The 24743-nt window shown below is 48.1% G+C and overlaps 1 protein-coding gene across 4 annotated transcripts in view; it reads left to right on the top strand.

The window, feature by feature from the left end:
• celsr2 (cadherin, EGF LAG seven-pass G-type receptor 2) overlaps window positions 1-24743 on the top strand; it is a 363231-nt gene that overhangs the window by 211938 nt on the left and 126550 nt on the right. For all 4 annotated transcript variants that reach the window (XM_038819553.1, XM_038819551.1, XM_038819549.1 and 1 more), the window contains exon 5: window positions 442-530. In XM_038819553.1, coding sequence (XP_038675481.1) covers window positions 442-530 — 89 coding nt within the window. The remainder of the gene's footprint in view (window positions 1-441; window positions 531-24743) is intronic.

Raw genomic sequence — 24743 nt, 5'->3', positions numbered from 1 at the left:
TAATGTTGGCGAATTAATAAAAGGAGGTAGAGAAATGAATAAAATCTTGAAAAAACGTATTGGAAGTCTCCGTGATGGCTTAGCAGTCCTGGGCTGGATGAAAGCAGAGGAATTGGACAGGGTTTTTAACTTCATGATATTTCCTGATGTACATGTGTGTGGATGCTGAAGGTAGAATGAGGCTCAGCTCTGGAGAATACTGTGATTGAACAGGCTGCCAGCAGTCATTTCTATGGAACCAAACACCTTCAAGAAAAGCAGAAGAAATGATCTAGGGGGAAAAAAAAGTCAGGGAACTTTTTTAGGAAAAAATATCAGAGCAGAAATTCTAAGGATGGCTAATACAGCAATGGTGCAACAGGCTTGACAGGCTGAATGGTCTCTTGCTTTATACATGACCAGAAGCATCTCACTAAATTTATCATTTTTGTTTCACAACAGGCGAGTCAACAACAATGGTAACCCCCTTCATCCCAGGCGGCGTGAGTGACGGACAGTGGCACACTGTCCAATTGCAGTATTACAACAAGGTTAGGATTCAATCATTCAGTCACACAACATAAAGATCACAGTGTATGGATTCATTGCATTCTCTTCTTCACTAGTACTGAAATAAGATTCAGTAATAAAACATTTCATAATGGATTTGCAGCATCACACTAATTGTAAGTTGTTGTTATTCATTGCATTGTGGATCTGGGAATTTCCCAGTGTTTCGCTGCCTCATATGCTTGTACGACAGGGAAAACGTTGTTGGGCTTAAGCTACTTTTATATTTGCTTCAGTGGGATGCAGGAACCATCAGCTCTTGATGATTAAGGACCTCAACAGATAGACTAGGGCAGACAGCCAGGAAGAATAAAGTGAAAACAGTCACTGGGCATGGCAAATTTACTTTGTATTTAGAGTGTCTACTTGAGGTCTGCACAATTGATGGGTAGAGGTGCTTCTACACCTACTGATGATTTGCTTCTGCCTTGAGTATTTGTGCATCCTATCAACTGTGGCTGATATCACTTCAGTGACATAGTGGCCTTGATTCTCCCGATGTGCGACTAAGTGCTCCCGCCAGTGGGAACACCAGAGTGATTCCCGCTGGCACTAGGAGTGACCCCAATGGGCCTTTCCATGGCACTTGGAAATTATTTAGAGCTGAATCGGGTTTCTCATGTCATTCCATGGCAAATCGGCATCCATGCTGGGACTGAGAGGGGTGGCACCTAACTTCCCTGACAGGTTCTGCACCTCGGAGGTTGGAGTGTCATTTGTAAAGGATGTTCCGATCTCAAAAAGCTTCTGTAGCCGTGCCCCCCCCCCCCCCCCATCCAGATCGCTGGCAGGGCATCCCCCCTCAAAACCCTCCTTCAGCCCCCCAGGCCCCTCATTCAACCCTCCCATTCCCTCCTCTCCTCCTTCTCCATTAGCGACCCCTCCCCCACTCAGCAGCCTCCTCTTCAGGCCTCACCGGTGACACCTTGCAGTCCAAGGGGGTAAGTATCCTCACATCCATTGGGGTGTTGAAGGTGTCCTTCATGGGAGATAGAGGTCAGGGATCTTGTTGTGGGTGGAGAGACTCAGGTCGGAGGTCTTCCCTGGAATGGAGCTCCTTTAGCTGCCCTCTCCATCTGCAGCCTTTAAACCCATTAAATAATTACTCGGTATTTAACAAATAAAGTTAACTCATGATAAAGTGAAAGTGATCCCATCTCTAATCCCTAAACCCTTTAAAACATCATTCAATATCTCCAAAATACACATGCATCATATTGAAATGAAAGTGATCCCATCTGTACCCCTGAACTCTTTAAAACATCTATCAGCATGCCAAGTTTAAAGGTCTGTGAGATGAAAGTTTAAGTAATCCATTTAAAGTGGTTGAAACATTTGAAGTTGTTTTCACAGTCATTTTCATTGCTCTTTGAAGTATAGAAGTCTGTGTGTATGTCCAGCAGGCTGAAAGCCTTGAACTGGATTGTTTACATTCAATTTCATGTTCCGTTGCCTACTGAAAGCTTTTTGAGTGACAAGTTGAGGGAGTTTCAAAGGGGAGATTCCGATTGTTTATTTATATAGCTCTGCAGAGATCCATTAACTCAGGGAAACAGGTGTTTTCCTAACTGCAGTTTTTTTTAATGCATCTGGGTCTTTATTCTCAAGTGCTTGCTAGAAAGTACAGGGCGGCCCCCACAGTTGTTCTTTCTAGGAAGCTCTTGAGACTAATAGGCTGGCAGGGTGGGAGGCCAGTGACCTGTTTGCCATTTGGCCCGAATCCCAATTTTGCTTTTTTTTTCCCAATGCGGGACTGCGGGCTATTGCGTATCCTGGGCAGGATTCTCCGACCCCCCGCCGGGTTGGAGAATCGCCGGGGGGCCCCCCACCCCCGCCGGCTGCCGAAATTTCCGGCACCAGGAATTTGGCGGGGGCGGGAATCATGCCGCGCCATTTGGCGGCCGCTGGCAGTGGCCCCACCCGGCGATTCTCCGGCCCGCGATGGGTCGAGTGGCCGCCCGTTTTCATCTGGTCCCGCTGCCGTAAATTAGAGTAGCTACTTACCGGCGGGACCTGGCTGCGAGGCGGCCACTGGGGTCCTTGGGGGGGCACGGGGGAGCTGGACCCAGGAGGTATCCCCACAGTGGCCTGGCCCGCGATCGGGGCCCACCAATCCATGGGTGGGCCTGTGCCGTGGGGGCACTCTATCACTCTATTCCTCCGCGTCGGCTGCTATTCCTCCACCTTGGCTGAAGCAGAGATGAATCACCCCCCCCCCCCCCCCCCCCCCCCCCGGCGCATGCACTGTGATGACGCCAGCTCATGCTGGCGCTCCTGCGCATGCGCCAACTTGCGCCGGCCAGCGGAGACCCTTCGCTGCTGGTTCGCGTGGCGCCAAGCCCTTTCCCCGCCGGCCGGCACGGTGCAAACCACCCCTCCGCCGGCCTAGCCCCTGAAGGTGCGGAGGATTCTGCACCTTTGGGGGGCCCGATGCCGGAGTGGTTCACTCCTCAGCGCCAGAGTTGCCCGCCCCGCCGATTCCCGCAGAATCCCGCCCCTGGCGGCCCCAGAGAATCCCGGTCTGTGTTTCTGTATATTGATGATGTGTTGAAAATACTTGGTGAAATATTGTGCTCTACAAATTTTCCTTTGTTGTCTTCATAATTGGAAATAATTTTAAATACTTTTTTCACATTCTATGAGCCAAAACGTGAAATTTTGTTTTACCTCTGTTATGCTGGGTATATTTAACAGGCTGCACATTTGATTTCCTGTGTGTGTGTGTGTGTGTGTGTGTGTGGCCTGATATTTGGTTAGTGTTACTAGCTGTTCTTTTGATGCTGCAAGCTTTATTAGCTATTTCATGAGGGAAGTGCATATCTATTTATTTTCGCAAATGGTCTCTTTGTACTGAATATTAAGCGCTGGGAACTCTCATGCACAGTGGGTATTGGCTTACTGAACTGGATTTGTTGGGTGTGCATTCTGGCATTATTTTCCAATGAATGAACTGCATTATCAACTGATTTCAAAGATCTGCAGGAGACCATTACAAGAGTTCTATCTTCCTTGATAATTGCATTCTTTGGTTTCAGTATATGACTTCGTTGGCTGTGGATCAAAAGACTGCATACATCACTGTGGAATGTCACGTCCCATCAAATTACCTATTAAGTGACAGTCAAACCTTTGAGTGTGCATTCCATTGGATTCCTTATTGCTGGCCCTTCATTCGTTACGGCTCAAAATTTACAGTTACTGTGATGGTCAGCACGTGCTACCATTACTCTGTGATCGTGTTAGTGTATGTACATGCACAGTTAAGCAAGGATGTGGCTGTCAGTAATATCCTGGGCATGCACAGACTTTAGTGTTGACATGCTTGCAAATAGAAATTAATTAGAAATCACTGAAATGACATGAACTTCCACTTTTATTGCTTTTATTATTTAAAGCCTTTGTTGTGGGATATTTCAGTTACGACAAGGAGTCTGGAGAGAGTAGAATTAGTCTGGTTCATTCAATATATGCTGGCGACGTTTAACCGAGAGGCAATGATCCAAGGATACAGGTTATTGCAGGCAATTTATAGGACAAAGAACACACATATCCATGCTAACACACATATCCATGCTTGTTATCACTCATTTATTTACATACCAGCATTCCCTACCAGCCTCCCCAAACAGGCACGGGAATGTTGCGACTTGGGGCTTTTCACAGTAACTTCGTTTGAAGCCGACATATAACAATAAGCGATTTTCATTTTTTTTCACATGTAACGGTCTCTCATCCTTTGTTTGTTATCTCTTATCTGTCATTATCTTCCATACAGCAACCCTTCATTCTCTGTTATCAGCTAAGCTAAAGAATCGCCCAGCGCATCGGTGCCCAACACCCTGGTTTCCTCTAAACCAGTAAATTACAACAACAATTATTTCTCCCTGGTATTCAGTAGATTGTGTTTTCCTTCCCCCAACAATCCCGGGACTGGTGGTCTTACCTCATTCCTGTGCCACCTTGCGCTGTACTATATTGCTGGTGGATAAGTCCAAGCTGGGGTTGTGCTAATGATTGCTAATATGCTACATTGTTCCTATCTAAACTAGCAAGCTACACTCACCCCCCCCCCCCCCACCCCCCCCCCCCCCCCCCCCACCTCCCCCCCCCCCCCCCCCCCACCCCCCATGTGGCCGTAAACTTTAAAGATTCCTTTTTTAGAGGCAATTCCGAGCTTCGGCCAGTGTTAGAGCCATGCACCATTTCCTCAGGCTATACATGAGGTGTGTCAGATACAATAGCATTACCAACTGGGCCAGTACCAAAACAGGGGAGATAATCCTGATCCCTAGGTGGCTCTGCATGTTGAAGCCCTAATTCCAGAGGTCCTCCAATAAAGTGGTTCTATCCACTTGGTTAATACCTTTATGTATTTCCTTGCTGTCCTGTTGCAGCATGTAATAAGCCCTATGCACCTTTGCCAGCTCCCTCCGTATTGCAGTAAGGTGCTCAGTTGGAGGAGGAATTGGATAAGAGCACTGGTTAATGTATTGTGTCAGGTTATCCCATGTATCTTCCTTAACCTGTATGTGAACTGTCTCATGCTTGTCGATATCCATCAGTTTCATCCTCCCCACCCAGGCTGACACTTGCAGGTGCAAACACACTGTGTGGCTGGTTAGTGGGCATAGGTGATTCTCATGTAGGTATTCTCATTGTGATGGAGTGATACAGTGTCTCCCTTTGCTCGGATATGCAACATGAGTCGGTTCCACTGCAGCCCATACAGCCTCCATCATACAACTCACTGTTCCGTTAAAACCACACCCAGCCTTTTCCACCTTGAATATTGGATGGGAGCACACTACTGTGGAGGACTCTACACTACACCCATCATGTTTCCCTCTCCTTCTATTCCTTATGGTGACACATTTTGATGTCTCACGTAACAATTTCCTCTAATTATTCCTATATTTTCTACTTCATGTTCTTCTTGGTGTAAGGTCTGTTAACACAAGGGTTGCCAAGGCCAAAACGAGCAACATGTGATTTTTCACCACACATTCTGCATTTATTGTGTACACACATATCAAACCTCTGAACTGTAAACAGGTTATGTTCGACGCTGTCTTTTTAAACAGGTTGGTCAGTTGTTCTGCTGTGATCATGTATTTGCCTCAGACTCTTATGGGCCAGGGTTTAGAGAACGCCAAAGTATATCATGGAGTTCACCTAACCCACAACTTTTAATGGATTTTGATGATGGGGAGCACAAGGGCCCACTTTACAGGTGTGATGCAACAGAGATCTAAAAGTATTTTTAAACAAAAACAATGTTTATTCTATGAATCCAGTTAACATTTTATAAACCCACAGTAGACATCTTACCAACTACTAACACTGATAACCCTCCCAAAATGATACAGTACTCTATAAGTAACCCTTAGCAACTTTCCTAACAACATCCATAAGCCAGACACTTTTTGACAAAGACATTTCCCTCATACATAGGGGGAGAGGGGATATGGGGGGAAGGGGGATATGGGGGAAGGGGAGGTATGGGGGATATGGGGGAAGGGGGATATGGGGGAAGGGGGATATGGGGGAAGGGAGATATTGGGGGATATGGGGGGAGGGGGATATGGGGAAGAGGATATGGGGGAGATGTGGGGGGATATGGGGAGAGGGGATATGGGGAAGGGGAGATATGGGGAAGGGGTATATGGGGGGATATGGGGGTAGGGGAAATGGGGTAAGGGGAAATGGGAGAGGGGGAATGGGGATATGGGGAAGGGGGATATGGGGGAGGGGAAATGGGGGAAGGGGGGATATGGGGGAAGGGGGATATGGGGTAGGGGGGGAATATGGGGGAAGGGGGGCAGACCTGGCCCACCATGCATACGACGCCCCCAGGATGTTCCAGGGTGACCATGAGCCAGGGACAGATCCGGAGTACCAAGCAGGCGCTGCCCACATCTATGACTAGCGCGGCGATGCCGGCGGGCCACACCCGTTGACGAGGAGGGCAGCCACAGCAACAGGCCCCCATCGCAGCCAACCCAGGACACTGACACACAGGACCCTAACACACAGGGCATCGACGCCCAGGACACTGCTACACACGACACCCACACACGGGACGGATGGACAGGAATCACCACTCTAGGGGAACCCGGACTTCGGGTCGGATGAGGAGCATGCCATTACGCCACTGCTATCTCCTAGGGTCGTAGGGTGGTGCTGTAGTGTGCAGTCTGTGCCCATGCTCGGCGATTCCCACGCCCCCCCCCCCCCAGCCCGTGAAGTGGGCGGCTAGCAGCCTGTCCCGTGCCCTCTGGCCCAGCCGGTAATGGTGGGCAGCCTCCTGTCCATGTCCAGCCCGTCTGTCCTGACCATTGCCCATATCCTCCTCACCAGTGGAGGTCGCGCTTCATCTTGCTGCTGTTCCCCTTCCCTCTCCCCTGCTTGCAGCACATCGCCCCTCTGCTGAGCTATGTTGTGCAGGACGCAGTAGACCATAACCATGCGGCCGACCCTACCTGATGGGTAATGGAGGGCTCCTCCAGAGCGGTCCAGACACCTAAAGCGCATCTTCAACAGCCCAAAGCACCTCTCTATCACACCCCTGGTCGCTGCATGTGCATCGTTGGAGCAGTTCTCCGCGTCAGTCTGTGGCCCCCGTAAAGGCGTCATCAGCCACGACCGCAACAGGTAACCCCTGTTGCCCAGCAACCAGCCACTCAGCCAGGGGGGGGGATGAAAGATTGCACCAATACGGATGAGTCATGTACACTGCCTGGGTACCGGGCGCAGACGTGCAGGATTCTCATGCGGTGGTCACAGACCACCTGCATATTCATGGAATAGGTCCCCTTCCTATTCGTGAACACGGCCCTGTTATCCGCAGGTGGCCGCACGGTGACGTGCATCCCATCGATCGCCCCCTGGACCATGGGCATTCTGGCCAGGCAGCGAAGCCCGCTGTCCGGGCATCCTGGCTGGCCTGGTCCACAGGGAACTGGATGTAGCCGTCCGCAATGGCATACAGGGCGTCTGTCACTGCACAGATGCACCGGTGCACCAACGCCCACTCGGCGCCTGGAATGACCCTGTGGCATAAAAGATGAGGGTCCATGTAACCTTGACGGCCGTGGGGGAGAGGGTGTCCTCCCCCAGTGCCACGCGGTGCCAGGTGTGCCATAAGGTGGCAGATATGGGCGACGGTTTCCCGGCTCATCCGGAGTCCCCTTCTGCATGCCCGGTCCGTGAGGTCCTGGTACGATGAGCAGGGCCGGCACACACGGGGCCTCCTCGGGCGTCTCTGTCGCCGTGGCACCACCACTACCTCCTCCTCCTCGTCCTGTCGTGCGGCCAACCTTCCAGCCTGGGCGGCTGCCACCTGCCTTCCTGCGGCACGATCCTCTGCGGCAGCCTCCACCGCCTCCCTGGCACGCTCCTGCTCCAGTTCCCCCAGGGCAACATGTAGAAGTGCAGCTCCTGCTATGGCAGCCAACATCTCTGGGGGTGATGCCCAAACATAACGACCTGCAGGGGTTGGGGGTGGGGTGGGGGGGATAGCCGACATGTCATCATTGCCCATACCCCCCACCCCCCGCAGCCAGGTGCCATGGGCTGCATGGTCGCGACTGTTGCCAGCTGGCACATGGCCAGACAGACACCACCCCCCTCCCCGGCACGCACCCTCCCCAAACCTTCCCCGCTTCCACCCCCCGCTCCCCCCACCCCCTCCAGCTCTTCTGCCCCCCGATTCATGTCAACGGGATTTTTGGGTGGCTGGAGAATATTGCGGGGCGGCAGGGCGGGATTTACGCTGCCTCCGGTGATTCTCCGACCTGCCAGGGGTCGGAGAATCCCGTTTCCTGTTTACCATACAGAGAGATAGACCAATATACATCTGCTTGGCTTGAATGCAGCTCTCCAACTAAAAGCGAAACTAAAACACAGAGCCAAAGAAAGCTTCCAGCTCAAAACAAAAGTAAAAAGCAGAATCACGGGCGGGATTCTCCCAACGGGAGTCTAAGTGCTGACGCCGGAGTAAAAACCGGAGTGTTTTACTCCCCTCAAGGAAACCTCATCATCTGAAGATACATGAACTCCATCAAGTCACAGGGCAGAGGACAGAGAAACTGACCTCCACCCCAGCAGGACCCACCTGCGAGCAATCAGCGAGGTGAAGGATAAAACATCCGCCTCTGTCTTCAACTAGCCCGACACCCCAAATATGGCCCCTCGGCGACCAGGCTCCAAGTTCAAGTGCAAGATCGCCGACATGATGCTGAAAAAGACCTCCAAAACCTTTCTAACTTTACGCAGGACCAGAACATATGTACATGGTTGACCGGACCTCTCCCACACCCCTCGCAAGTGACCTCCACCCCCTCAAACAACTGGCTCACCTTTGATCTTGTGCACCACCTTTAAATGTACTAGCGCCAGCTTGCACACAAAGTCGAGGCATTCACCCTCCACAACACCTCACCCACAACCCCTCATCCAGTACCACCCCAACTCCTCCTTCCCTAACCCCCTCCAATGGCGTTGTATCCTCCTCCACAATCCTCCGATAAATCGCCAAGATGATGCTGCGCCATCCCCAACCCCATCACCGAGAGACACCCCTCCAACAACAAGGAAGGCGGTGTCACTGGAAACGTCGGGAAAACCTTCCTTGCAAAATCCCACATCCGCAAATACTAAAGGCCTCCCCCGTGAATCTCAAACTTCTCTGTCAACTTCAAGCTCACAAACCACCTTTCCAAGAATAAATCCTTCATTTCCAACAGCCCCCACTGCTCTCATCCCTGAAACCTAGCATCCAATCTATCATATCCTTATTTTTCATGAAATCACTCCTGGAGCGAGGTATCCTTTCCTCATAGTCTTACAAAATTAAAATAAAATCTTGGGGGTTCTACCCAGTATGCTAGCCACGATTGGGGTGTGGTCTAAGATCATAACATTTGCCATCTGTGAGAATTCTTCAATGCGATTGGCACCAGAATGAAATTAGCATTAGGGAAGGTGAAATCCACACGACAGAGATTGCTAGATCTTTCCGTGCAGCTTTCTTTGAGGCCAGCAGTGAGCACCGTTCATTCGGCGCTGACCATGAAAACTGGGCCTAAGAGAGGGCGGCACGTGTCACAGTGGTTAGCACTACAGCCTACGGCGCTGAGGGACCAGGTTTGAATCCCGGCCCTGGGTCACTGTCCGTGTGGAGTTTGTACATTCTCCCCATGTCTGCGTGGGTTTCACCCCCACAACCCAAAGATGTGCACGTTAGGTGGATTGGCCATGCTAAATTGACCCTTAATTGGAGAAAAAAATAATTGGGTACTCTAAATTTATTTTGAAAAACTGGGCCTAAGAGTAAAGGGAATGGAGTTGAGAGTAATTAGTTTGCTGTTCGATTGCTGTGTACTATTTTCAGAATTTTCCTCTTTTTTTGCTGACATTAGTAAAAAAAAAAGAATGGTATCTGTATGAAAAGGCTTTCACTCGCGTTAACTCGGTGACATCGGCAACCAGAGAAAATAAACTCCGACATGTCCGTAAAATAGCCATTGTTTTTCCTCCCTTTAGATGAACTTGGTAGCTTGGGTGTGTTTTTCTAATTTGCTGGAGGAAATCTCGCTGCTTGTCTGGTTGATAATTATATGTGCGCCATGTGCAGACCAAACCATCAGCAGACAGATAGTGCCTGTCAGCTAAAAATTACCTTCACTGGCTACAGCTGGAATACAATTACACAATGGGGGTCCAATTTAAAAAGTCCCTTAAGGGTTCAGCATTTTGAATCTTGCTGCAGCCAATAAAGTTCGGAAACATCCTAAAGAATCAAGAAGTGAACATGGGAGGCCGCAACATTTTGCGCTCATAGTTCAGATGCATGTATACATGTTCATACACATGCAAATACACACAAACACATATGCATATTCATTCCCCATACTAAGTAAATTGCATTTTACTTTTTCTCACTGAATTGGTTTCCATTTTTTAATGATGTGATCAATTTTCTTAATGCTTATTCAAATGGATGGTACTTTTCATCGCTTAACAGTAGCAGATTCAACAGAAGACTTTCTTGTTATTAGAGTCTGGGCCAAGCATACAGAGGTAAACTGGGCAGGGAGGATGTTATAGACCCGGGCATGCTGTACAATTCTCACCACAGGATTTCCCTCCAGGCACTATGTACATCCAAATGTAATAAGAAGGGAATATGCCCCTTGACACTGTCTGGGAAATGAATACTGATATTTCAGAGAAGAATACAGAACAATTTTGAGAAATTGGAAACATTCTGTCTTCATTGATAGAATACGGCCAGACTTCTCAGAGGATTATAGACTACACATGTGCATGCTTCACTGTGCCTGATATCAAAAGCCTATCTAAGCGGGGACTATTTGACTTTCAACATCCCTCCGTTTGGCATATGATTTCTGGGAGACTGTACAGCAGAAAGCAGCAACATAAACAAGCAGGAGTATTCATTTGGAAAAGCTCTAAATCCCAGTGAAAGTGATGAGGAGTGACGCCTTGTCAGTGTCTAATAAAGCAATGTGTGGGAGCAGGGTAGCTCGCGGAAGTTGAAGCCTGATAAAAACGGACATCTGACAATGTTTGTAATATTAGTTGACAGCTGTGAATGCAGCATTGGCGCAGCTAATGGCGCTCTTCATTCAATGGATGATTGTTAACAATGCTGTCCTCTCAGACTTGCTATAATTAAGCCTGCTTGAACCACAAGACCTTCTTAATTATGTGCTGGCTGTAAAAATAAGTTGCTTTGCCAATTAACAGGAAAGTTAAGTAACTCATAATATTCCATCCTGACGATGTGCACGTCAAATTTGGTAGAGTAAGTACTGCAGGCAATATTTTTAATGAATCAATTCATAATCTGATCACAATTAATTTTAATTATTTGCATCAAAATTGCTGTTTTTAATGATTGCCTCTTTTTGCACTTTCATGCACAGGTGCCTGCTTCACATAACGGGAACGGCTCTGCCATTTGTTTTCCTGTGAGCTTTTTGACACAGATTCAAAAGCGATGCAGGGTGACATGCAAGTGCATACCTCATCCCAGTGCTGAGTTTTCCAAAAAAAAAAAATGTAACTCACAGAATGGGGCTGTCAATGACAATTATTGCCCATACTTGTAGTCCTGAGAAACTGGCAGCAATATTCAGTCTAATTTTTTTTGAATGTGTGGTAATTTGTTTAAATGTGCAGCAGGCATGTGTGGAAATTTAAATGGGGCAACTTGGGGGCAAATTTAAAGGGGCTTAGGTGATGACTTTTTGGGTTGCTGTATGGCCACACAGCTTATAGGAAGCAGTTGGTAGTGGCCTAGTGGTATTGTTGCTAGACTATTAACCCAAGACCCAGGGTAATGTTCTAAGGGCTAAGGTTCAAATCCCACCATGGCAGATGGTGAAATTTGAATTCAATAAAAATCTGGAATTGAAAGCCTAATGGTGACCATGAAACAATTGTCGATTGTCGTAAAAACCCAACTGGTTCCCTAATGTCCTCTAGGGAAGGAAATCTGTCGTTATCTGGTTTGGCCTACGTGTGACTCCAGGCCCCAGCAATCTGGTTGACTCTTAAATGCCCTGACAGATGGGCAATAAATGCTGGCCCCTAAAAGTGGACATTCTTCTTGAACTGGTGCAACCTTTGTCCTGGCTTTGATCCAACTGAATGACTTGTTAGACTACCTCAGAGGGAAAGTAAGAATCAACAATGTTGGGGTTGCATTCATTTTCCTAAAGGCCAACTTGGATAAGGGGAGCAAGTTTCCTTCCCTCAAGGGCAGTGTTGAACCCGTTGGGATTTTCAGACAATAATCCAACAGCTTCATTAACTTCTACAGGTACCAGCTTATTGCTTCCAGATTTAAAACAAAACTATATTCAAATTCTCAAACTGCCAGCAGGCATTTGAACTTGTGTTCTCTGAATTATGAGCAGGGCCGGCTCAAGGCACCGGCAACTCGGGCGACTGCCCGGGGCGCCATGTGCTCGGGGGCGCCAGAGACTCGGGTCCCGCGCATGCGCAGTTGGGCCGGTGCCAACCAGCGCATGCGCGGTGGCCGCCCGCCCCCAGGGCGGCCCCCCAGCTCGGTCCACCCCCCCGCTCAGTCCCCCCCACCCCGCCCTCGGGTCCGCCCCCCCCGCCCGCCCTCGGGTCCGCCCCCCCGCCCCGCCCTCGGGTCCGCCCCCCCGCCCCGCCCTCGGGTCCGCCCCCCCCGCCCCGCCCCGCCCTCGGGTCCGCCCCCCCGCGTCCGCCCCCCTCTCGGGTCCGCCGCCCCGCCCTCGGGTCCGCCCCCCCCGCCCCGCCCTCGGGTCCGCCCCCCCTTCGGGCCCGCCCCCCGCGTCCGCCCCCCCCTCGGGTCCGCCCCCCCCTCGGGTCCGCCCCCCCCTCGGCCCCGCCCCCCCTCGGCCCCGCCCCCCCCTCACCCCCCCCTCGGTCCCCCCCGCCCCTCGCCCCCCCCTTGGCCCCGCCCCCCCTCGACCCCCCCTCGGCCCCGCCCCCCCTCGCCCCCCCTCGGCCCCACCCCCCCCCCCCCCGGCCCCCCCCCCCCCCCCCCCCCCCCCCCCCCCCCCCCCAAGGGCGCCGAAGTTCAGCTTGCCCGGGGCGCCAGCAACCCTAGAGCCGGTGCTGATTATGAGTCCAGGTTTTTGGATGATGAGTCCAGTAGCAAGACATGCCAGTTTGATGTTTGCCTACAGTTCAAAGATGTACAGGTTAGGTGGATTGGCCATGCAAAGTTTCCCCGTGGTGTCCAAAAAGTTAGGTTGGGTTATGGAGATAGGGTGGAGTTAAGTAGGGTGCTGTTTCCAAGGGCCGGAATTGATTTGATGGACGAATGGCCTCCTCTGCACTGTAAATTCTATGATTCATTGCAGCAAAAACTATGCATGGAGTATTTTAACTTTTAGATCTCATTTCAGTGCCAAAGGCTGACTTTGTATCAGTTTGAGGCAGGTTGATAGTGAGAAGTCACATCATGTCTGCCCTTCCTGGCCTCACAAGAACATTTCCTTTGAGGCCACCTCTGCCCCCAATCTACTCTTGTGCAGGTGGGAAACTCATTTCCATTTCTCACTCAGGTGCACACTAGTAAAAATTGCAGGGGGTTCCAGTGACATCATCAGAACACAACATGCTTGTGCTAAAGAAAGGACCTGGCTGATTTGAGTGGGTGCTGTTGCTGCCTGCATTGATAAGTCCTTTCAGATCGACTCCTGGTGAGCCCAGAGTGCATCTGTGGCCTGAGTGATTTTAACTCACATCACACCTAGTTTCCATTGAATGGGTTGCATTAATATAACACCCTCAGTCATACTTCGTCAACCTGCTGCCATCTCTTCTGCCATCTTTGTAAAGACAATCTCAAGTGTTATCAAAACATTTCCATTGTTTGGTTACACAGAACTTGAGTTTTGCTGAAAGAAGGAACATTTCAAAGCTTTTTGTCTTGCACTTATTAGGATTCTTTGCAATAATTCCAATATAAGGGGAAAACAACAAATTATACTGTATGAGAAGAGTGTGCTGATTGGTTGGCAAGTGGAATCTGATTGGTACAGGCATTACCAGAGAAAATGCGCCAGTTGATAGTGATTTACAGTTAACTGCCAATCATTGTTTGAAATTTAAACCAGACGGCTTGACTCTGATTGGTCAAGGCATTGCCCCAAGGAATAAGTCAGTGAATGGCTCAAGAAAACAGGCACAATGTATGTACATGTTCTTTCTCTTTGTAAAGAACAGGCCCTGTGCATTAAAATATGCAAATATGCCATACAGTGAGCCCGACTGACCATCTTAATTCGGTTGTCAGTGGAATTCTTTTTTTTAAATTTAGAGTACCCAAATTTTTTTTTTCCAATTAAGGGGCAATTTAGCATGGCCAATCCACCTGACCTGCATATCTTTGGGTTGTCGGGATGAAACCCACGCAGACACGAGAAGAATGTGCAAACTCCACGTGAAAGTGATCCAGGGCTGGGATTCGAACGTAGTCCCAGTGTTAACCACTGTGCCATGTGTCACCCTTGGAGAACCACATCTGATCATATAATCCCCTTTGTGCAGAACAAGGCCATTCAGCCCATCAAGTCTGCACTGATCCTCCAAAAGAGCACCCTACCTAGGTCCACGCCCCAATCCTATCCCCATAAACCCATCTAACCTTTTTAGGGCATTAAGGGGTAATTTAGAATGGGGGTCATTTAGAATGGCCAATCCACCTAACCTGCACATCTTTGGATTGGGGGAAATAACCAGAGCACCCGGAGGTAACCCACGCCGACATGGGGAAAACGTGCAAACTCCACGCAGTCACTCAGTCCGGATTCGTACCCGGATCTCCTGTGCAGGTTGGCACCAGTGCTTGCCACCGTGCTGCCCCTTATTTGGACTTTGACAAGTCTCTCTTTTTTCAGCGATATACAGGCCTATAATTGGTGAACTTGGCAGTTAAAGACCTTCTTAAAATTCTCTTCAAAGGAAATTCATTTTAATTTTTTACTCTCCAAATTGAAATGGCACTTTGCAGTGATGAAGACAAGGAGGCCAAATATAAGCACTGGCACTTTGGCAGCAGAAATTCTGCAGTTTGGGTTTTGCATTCACAAGTGGCTCAATTGATTTTACTCTCGCTGCTGTATGTAACAGCCAACAAGTCTCAACCACACACTATACTACAAGTTCACCACTTTTACATAACATCGCCACGGTCTTTACACACAGTGCTCGAAGCAAAGCAATGCATAATATGGCCCCAATAGCTCTTTAACATTGAAGCTGTGTGGCTAATGAGGGGTAAAAATGAGTGTAGCAAGAACTTAACTGCAAACTGCACCATTCCAGAATAAAGCTCTGATATTCCTGGTAGAAGGAGTACTGGGGAGAAGGATTGTGTTTTCTGGAATAGAGAGGCAGCTTCCCCTGTTGATTATCATGAAATCTGCTTGAGTAGCGGTAAATGAGTGTTGTCTCATCTGTGACCAGGTTCCCAGGCTAAACATCTCAGGATTGTTCTTGAGTTAAGTCTGCTCATGCATATTGCCGTTTCCACAATGTTCATAGAATTTTATGACTTTGAATGTAATATTGAATCTCCTTCTACCACCTTTCTCAGGCAGTGTGTTCCAGACCATAACAAATCACGGTGTAATACTGCAGTTGCTGGAGATCTGAAATATAAATATAAAGTGCTGGAAAAATCTAGCCAATCTGGCAGTATCTGTGGTGAGAGAAGCAGAGGGCGGGATTCTCTGACCCCACATGCCCGCCGCCGGGATCATCCGTCCCGCCGAACGTCTACGGACTTTTGGCTTGGCCTCCAAATCCCCCGTGGCGGGTCCCACCAGACCAGGGCTACAAAACCCAGCCAGAGTTAATATTTCAAGTCCAAAGTGATTCTTTGTGGCAACGGTTCTTACTGTGGAAAAGAGCAGGGAATTGCTGAAAGCATCTTCTGGATTTTAGCCTTTTACTGTGTAAATTAAGTTGTTGTCAGTTGCAGCTCTAATAAGAGTGGACGCTGACAATTTCACCATCACTGCAGCCACAGAATCTGGGCCATTAGCCCGTCACTGTGAACGTGCAGGGACATACAGATTGTTCACCGACTCTGATGAGACGAATACAGATGCGTTTCAATCACTTTTGGCATGAGATGAGGTTGGTTCTTTTCATCAAACAGTGAGCAGTGGGGAATCTTCAAATGTGAGATGGATAGAATACAAAATGCAATGCCCAACTCTGTCCCACGAGTGATCCCCAAACAACACGCACTGCGGAAATCAAGTTGCAAATTCAACTCTTTTGATCTTCAGGGCCTGTGCTATTTTGAATAATACCTTTGCTCACCAAGCCATCAGGAAACCATTTTAATCTTGGAGACCGACTGCATTATCAATGGCTAAAATGTGGGGCGGGTGGGGGGGGGGGGGGGGGGGGGGGGGGGGTGGTTGCACAGCTACTGTCTCAGGGTATAATATAAAAAAATCTTAAATATTTACTCTGAAGGAACGCTCCATTGGTGCAATATTAATTATTTTTATTCATTCATGGGATTTGGGCTTGGCTGGCTGGGCCAACATTGATTAATCTAATTGAACTGATTGGCTTCCTCGGCCATTTCAGAGTCAATATGTGGACCAGAGCAGGCAAGGGTTGCAGATTTCCTTCCCCAAAGGACATCAGTGAACCAATGGTTTCATTGTCATCATTATACTTTACTTCCAGACTCTTTATTGGATTAGAATTTCACCATCTGTCATGGTGGAATTTGATTCAACATCCCCAGAGTATTATCCTGGTTCTCTGGATTAGTACGCCAGTGACAATACGACTATGCCACCATCTCCCCTTAATATGTCAGCCAGTGTTAACTTCAAAGTCCGGGAGTGGAACTTGAACAAATAAGCCTCTGACTCAGGCCAGTCTGAGCCAAGCCAACATTGACATATCGGCCGTGGTACTGTGCACTTGGGAGATTTTGTGGCACAGTGAGTGGTGTCCTTGCCAGAAGCTGTGGGTTTAAGTCCTACCCCTGGACTTTGGAGTCAAAGAAGGTGCATTATGACACGGCCAAATAGGTTGAGTATAAACCCGCAAATCCTTTCCATAAATGTCAATGTCAGGTGGTAAGTCCGGGAGAGATTCCTGATCAACCATGTTATGGAAAGAATGTTGATGCATCGACCATCACTATTCCACAACTGCGTTCCAGTGGGGATCATGCTGTGGCAACATGCATGTAAAAGTGAATGTCGCCGCATCAACTCTGGGTAGGATTCTCCAGCAGAGCCTGCCCAGCGACTGGAAATTCCTGCCTGTGGTCAATGGACTGTTACATGGTCCACATCCCGCCCGTGGCAATCTTGCAGCAGGCGGGATGGAAGAATCCAGCCCTCTGACTCACTGTTATGCACCACCATCACCGTGTACTTTTCTGCATACATACATCATACGATGTCTTGAAACACAGATTACCATGGTGATAGGCAAAGTAGAACATGTAATAATAATCTGTATTATTGTCACAAGTCGGCTTACAATAACACTGCAATGAAGTTACTGTGAAAATCCCCTAGTCGTCATACCACGTCGCCTGTTTGGGTATGCAGAGGGAGAATTCAGAATGTCCAACTCACCTAACAAGCACGTCTTTCGGGACTTGTGGGAAGAAAGTGGAGCGCCCGGAGGAATCCCACGCAGACACGGGGAGAACACGCAGACTCCGCACAGACAGTGACCCAAGTCGGGAATCGAACCCGGGTATAGAAATACATATGGTCACGGTGAGGTTGGCAACACTGTTATGATGTAATTACAGCTGCATCTATCTGTGCTGGTGATCCCTTTGTGGGCCCAAAAGTCACATGTTAAAATTATTGAATAGAAAGGGTAAAGATAGCAGGAGCAGAAGAATGGATTGTAAGAATAACTGTAGGAGAGGTGCAAAATGTAGAACTGTAAGATAATAAAGTGAGGGGTCAAGGAAAAAGGACCAGTGCAGAAGAAAGTAAAACAAATAGAAATTAAAGAGAAAGTGAAGAAGGACACAAGCAGCCATGGAGGGAGAGATTGGAATGGAGAAAGAGAATATAAGTGACTTGAGAAAGGAGCATTTTAAAAGTACATAATTGCTGTTTTCTTCGTAAAGAGGCAAACAGTAAAATCATTTTACATTAAGCATTCTCATGCAGACTACTAACCAAAAATACTATAGACAACATCTGATGAAGTCTTGTGCACTTATCTGAATTCATGTCTTCTAAATTACACAGTAGACAAAGTTAAATGTGGGTTTATAATATGTGCTCTGTGGTTGCTCACATAAACAATGTGAAAAGGTGAAATCTTTATCATCTCAAGAGAATATTTGAACCGGGCATTGGGGGATGACAGGAGGGGAGTGCAGGGAGGGGGGCAAGGGCTTTACCTCACATTATTGCCTTTCATGCCTTTCAACTCAATTGCGTCATTTAAACTTGGTAAGACCTTTATGATCCAATTTTTAAAAAGACACTTCATTTTAATCTAAGATTAAAATCAAACTCCTGTCATTATTTTCTGTTCGCTGATGGCATAAAGAACTGTCTCTGTCAGAAACACAGCCTAAGACACGATGGGATGTTTGATTGAGCTTGTGCTGGCGTGCCTGCGATGCACCTTTCTCATTACAGAAAGTGTGTTCATAAGATTAGAGGCAAGTTATTCTCAATGTGCTGAAAGGCTTTGAATTCAACAGCCAAAAACGGCAAATTGACAAGCAATTAATCAAGACAGTCAGTTGAAAGACAGAGTGCTAGAGGGAATAGATCTCTCACATCGTGTTAACTCTTGGATGTAGGGGATACAAATGAGGGAGGTTTGTATCCTAAATACCTGTAGCTTATTTATTCAAAAACAAAACCTGTATTTGGCCAGCTGGAAATCTGGAATACTTGCATCTCTGAGGGGTTCAATGGATGAATGTACGTTTTGTGATCCCAACCTCTGCAAACCAGGAAGATCCCAGATTTGGAAGCATTGACAAACTCATGGCTAAAAGAAATCAGGATTTGCAGCTTCTCTGCTTTTCAGACCGTGATTTTCTGCCTATTAAGATGAACAGGTGGGTAATTTCTGGCAAAGGTAGAACTGAAAAATCCCAGCCCGCAGGTCCAGATATTTTTGACCCATGCATTTACTGAGGTGGCGATTGGAAGGTTTTCAAAACAATACTAGTATTCACAGAACCTCTAATGACTCATCTGGCAACGCAATTGAGAAAAACAGTTTGGACCAGTATTCTTTCTCCTTTTTTTACTGGTGTTCCATTTTAAGGTATAGAAGACCAGTTCGGACTAGTATCCTTCATTTCCCATACTGTTTTTTTTCTGTCAAAAGTAGAACTGATCTAAACCAAGAAACTCTGAGGATCGTTTGGCAGTCTGGGTTAATTGGCTGCAATTTACCTGTGAAGACTGGTAGAAAAATATCAGCCAGAGTTTATTGCTCTTAATTGCTAGCCAATTATTCCTACTGGAAGATGGTTGTGGGACTCAGCTGTTATTTTCAATCCCCCCCGCCCCCCCCACTCATGACCCACCTCAGGCGAAAGAGCTTGCTCACATTCACCGTCTACATTTATAAAGTTTAAAGTCGCCATAGTTCCAGATGACCATCGGTTGCTTCTCCACTTTGACGGGGAGAGCTGACTGATGGTGATTTAACCTGAGGGTCACCACAGCTCAGGCAAAGCCTTCATGAATAACCTCAGCCGGCACGGGAATTGAATCCGTGCTGCTGGCCTCGCTCTGCGTCATGAACGAGCTAAACAGGCCCTCATAGGTTTATATAGGAAGGATGATGACTTGGATGAGACACATGGAGGATGGCCAGCGTGAGGAAATAATACCTCTGCAATTGTTGGTGCACCAGATAGGGAGGAAATATTAGGGGATAAAAGAGATTGTTTGAGCACAGATAGAACAGACCCGGCATAAAATGGCATGATTGTTTTAAGCGTGATCAATTTTAGTGGTGCAATCCCTGTCACAGCCTTGCAGGGGTTTGACAAACTCGTCACGTAACTGTCATTTCAGAGGATTGGAGTCGGTTTAGAATTAGCCACCCTCCTCGAGTCTCAATAGCCTGAACCATGATGAGTCCAAGTCAAAAAAGATCGTAGATATATTCTGAAGCCTGTCAAATAGCACCATGGGTGATATCTGATTAGTCCCATGAAACGAGAACTCCGTGTCAGTTAGTCCTCCTCAGGCTGGAAGGTGAGAGATATTTAAAAACACAATTTGGTGCAACTCTGAGATTGCCAACTGTGAGGACTCGAATTTTCCTGAAACTCTTTTTTGCTCGTTTTGGCCTTTACGTGACCCCCATGTTACTGATGAGGATTATCACATAACAAGTGGTCATATAAGATGCCATAACTGGAGGAGTTCTTGTTGATCGTTTTTATCCATTTTGAGATCTTGAGATCTTTATTCCATTACATCAAAAATGACATCTCAAAATCCTGCACTGTACAAGAACAGCTTTGAAAACGTGAACTGACTTCGATTTCCCGCAAGATTTCATTAAGGATCAGCTCCTCTGAGAGCTCCAGTGTAACATCACCCAACCTGCCAGCAGGGAGTTAGCAATGTCCCCGAGAGTTACAGTAGTACTCGAGCCATTTACTTACAGATATGTGGAAAGCAGCCATGAATAATATTTTCAAAATGATATCATCATAGAGTCATTATCATAGAATCCCCACAGCCATTCAAGCCATCGTAGCATGGCCAATCTACCTCACCTGCACATCTTTGGACTGTGGGATGAAGCCCACGCAGACACCGGGAGAAAGTGCAAACTCCACACAGACAAGGCTGGAATTGAACCCTTGTCCCTGGTGCTGTGAGGCAGCAGTTCTGGCCATGCATTAAAAGCATAACTTTTTGAAGGCTCTCAATGATAGCTAAGGAAGCATTATGGAGATTGAATCATATTCTTTCAAAATTGAAAACTTTGAAAGCTCAAAAATACATTGCTGGCTTGAGATCGGATAAAGTGATGGAAAATTTGTGGTGAAGCAAGTTAAAGATTCCATAGCAATCAGTAGGTTTAGTAAGACAGTGTTGGCAAACATTGAGAGTTCTAATAAAAGGGCTTGAATGTCCAACAACAATGACAGGACAAAAAGCTGAAAATCACGTGAGTTGATGAAGCCATGGCAACATAATGGAGTCCTGTATCCCCTCCTTGCACAGCTGGAAGGGTCGCAGCTGGCTGCCAATCTCCTTTTCTCTCCCCCCCCCCCCCCCCCCCCCCCCCCTCCACTTTCCTTTTTCGCCCACAGTCCCTCTGAATAAGTAACAATTGTCCCCCCTACACAATTTTTCTCATGTGTCAGAAGCTCATTACCCAGTGCGGATGCCACAATAACGCACTGTCGTTGCCATTCCGTGCACAATTCATGCATGAATGAATGTTTTCAATCTATTGCTCTGAGGACTAAATGAAAACAGCAGTCATTTATAATGACAACAGACGGGGCATCACCCCCTTCCCCCGCCCCAAGGCCTCTATCAACTTGACAAGAACTGTCAACAGGCCCAGGTATCCCACAATTCCAAGTATCAGATTAATTAAATCTGCGAGACATCTGATTAACATCCTGCTTTAATCCTGAAAGTCCCTTTATGGCTTGTAGAATGACTTTCAGAATCAATCCTAATCTCCTAAAACCTGATCTGATATAAAAAGGCCAATCAGGTATGTTTTTTTAACAAAACTTTATGTAACAGTACAACTGCGAAGAAATTTCTTATCAATTAAATAGAACATAGAACATACAGTGCAGAAGGAGGCCATTCGGCCCATCGAGTCTGCACCAACCCACATTAAGCCCTCACTTCCACCCTATCCCCGTAACCCAATAACCCCTCCTAACCTTTTTGGACACTACGGGCAATTTAGCATGGCCAATCCACCTAACCCGCACGTCTTTGGACTGTGGGAGGAAACCCGAGCACCCGGAGGAAACCCACGCAGACACGGGAAGAACGTGCAGTCTCCGCACAGACAGTGACCCAGTGGGGAATTGAACCTGGGAACCTGGCGCTGTGAAGCCACAGTGCTATCCACTTGTGCTACCGTGCTGCCCCATTGTAGTTTAATAATGATCTGATTGAATTTGAGTGCATGTCTCTTTTACAAGGAATAATCTTTGTTTTTGCAATAGCAGTCACCCCTGATGACTGATTAAAATGTACTTTGACATGTGAAAATTGTATCGAGTTATTTGTGGCGAAGGGTTTGCTGGAATGATCTGCCGTATGAAATTTTCACTATCATCGGTCTAGCTTTCATCGCCATCTGCTGCAATTTTATTCATTAACTTTAAAACATTAAGCATTAAATGCTTGATTTCTTTAAAAATTGTATTTGCTTAATGAAACTTGAATGCATAATTATTCCTCTGAAGACTGGGCTGGAGGAGTATTAGCAGATTGGCTGCCCGTCCAGTGGAATGACTAAAACCTGACGTCCTCCGAGTGGGCTCTGTGGGAGGTTGCTTGGCGGGTCCTCATTTACGGGTGCTCTGTGGTTCAAGGAGGGGACTAATAATAGCAATAGCTACCCCCATGCCTGCCTACTCGCCGCTATCCCTCCTTCACCCACTGTTTTCTGAGGTCTCCTTGCCTGACCCTGGCTTGTGCCAAGTCATTGAGGCACCCTCCCCCTGCAGCTGCAGCCTCAGAAATGGCCACCGTTAGTAGTCAGGCAACTGAGCAGATAGCTCCCTGATTGAGGGCAGGCCATCTTTAATGGGCTGGCAGCCCTGGCACCGGCCACATAATTGGTCACCACTGGCAGAATGCTTGTTGGGTCCCGCCGCCCAGTGAAGCAGGACTGCCTCTTGCCTTTGGCTCCGATGGCAAGACTCTTGCAGCTTTCACAAAATCCAGGCCCATGTACTTACCTGCCGTTTAAATTTAATTTAATTTGTTCCTTTTTTTTTGTTTTACTATTTGCAGCCAGAGTTGAATTCCATGGTGGCCCCGAATCATCACATATTTCATGCATAGGTAGACTAGGATGGAGGTGGTGTTGTTAGGTTATTAACCCACGGAGGCCCAAAAGTGATCATGAACATCTCTGGGGTTCTCTGGTTTCTTCCACAGTTCAAAGATGTGCCGCTGGATTCTCCGTTACCGGGATCCTCCGTTTCGCTGGCAGCACACTCACGCCTGCAGATCTCCCGACGGTGTGGAGGAGGCCCATAATGGGAAATCCCATTGGCTGCCTGCTGGGACAGAGAATCCCGCTGCCGGCGGGGCCACGCCACACCAGAAAATGTGTGTGGCGGGACGGAGAATCCCGTCCCTGCAATTTAAGTGGATTGACCATGCTAAATTGCACCTTAGTGTCCAAAGATGGTTAGGTGGGGTGACGGGGTAACAGTGGGGAGTGGGACTAGGTAGGGTGTTCTTTCAGAGGGTCTTGATGGGCAAAGCGTACTCGTTCAGCACTGGAGGGATTCTATGGATCCTAAGAATCAGCTGTGATTAATTCCCAAAACTGGGAATAACAGTGAGAAGATAACGAGACAGAGATAAATCTACTAGCTATGGAGCATACGAGATAGTGAACCGTTTGGAGTTACTTGGTGCCACCCAGACCTTTCTGTAAGTTTTGGTTCACCATTAGGTGAAATAATGTTCATATTTTGCATTACTTTAGTTCAGTACCCACATTTCATAACTTAATTTGCAATGTTTGCTATATGTTTTGCAATACAAGTATTATGAAAGCTGACAAGTGCCAACAGGACCAAGGCTATGAGAACGTATTTTACATGCTCCTAAATGGTATATTGTGGGAAGGTGTAACGCAGCATTAAACGTTACCTTTTTTAAATATAAATTAGAGTACCCAATTCATTTTTTCCAATTAAGGGACAATTTAGCACGACCAATCCACCTACCCTGCACATCTTTGGGTTGTGGGGGTGAAACACACGCAGATACATGGAGAATGTGCAAACTCCACACGGACAGTGGCCCAGGGCCGGGATTCGAACCCGGGTCCACAGCGCCGCAGACCCAGTGCTAACCACTGCACCACATGCCGGCCATTAAACTTTATCCTTACTGTAGTATTAGTTATTGGCTACAGAGATCAAGGAATCTGCTTTAATCAACAATGCTGATTCAGACAAATCCAAACTGACATTTACTCGGTGAACATGGGCTGGGATTCTCCCCTACCCGGCGGGGCGGGGGGTCCCGGCGTAGCGGAGTGGCGCCAACCACTCCGGCGTCGGGCCTCCCCAAAGGTGCGGAATTCTCCGCACCTTTGGGGGCTAGGCCCGCACCGGAGTGGTTGGTGCCACGCCGACTGGTGCCCAAACCGGCGTCAACGGCCTTTGACGCCCGCCGCCCAGCGTCGGGGCTGGCCGAAAGGCCTTCGCCGGTTCGCGCATGCGCCGGTGCGTCAGCAGCTGCTGACGTCACCACCGGTGCATGCGCGGTAGGGGGGTTCTCTTCCGCCTCCGCCATGGTGGAGGCCGTGGCGACGGCGGAAGAAAAAGAGTATCCCCACAGCACTGGCCCGCCCGCCGATCTGCGGGCCAGGCCACCGTGAGGGCACCCCCTGGGGTCCGATCGCCCCGTGCCCCCCCCAGGACTTTGGGGGCCCGCTCGCGC

Source organism: Scyliorhinus canicula, chromosome 15 (assembly GCF_902713615.1).
Source record: "Scyliorhinus canicula chromosome 15, sScyCan1.1, whole genome shotgun sequence".
In the NCBI taxonomy this organism is placed as follows: domain Eukaryota; kingdom Metazoa; phylum Chordata; class Chondrichthyes; order Carcharhiniformes; family Scyliorhinidae; genus Scyliorhinus; species Scyliorhinus canicula.
This window is presented reverse-complemented; position numbering and strand designations above follow the sequence as displayed.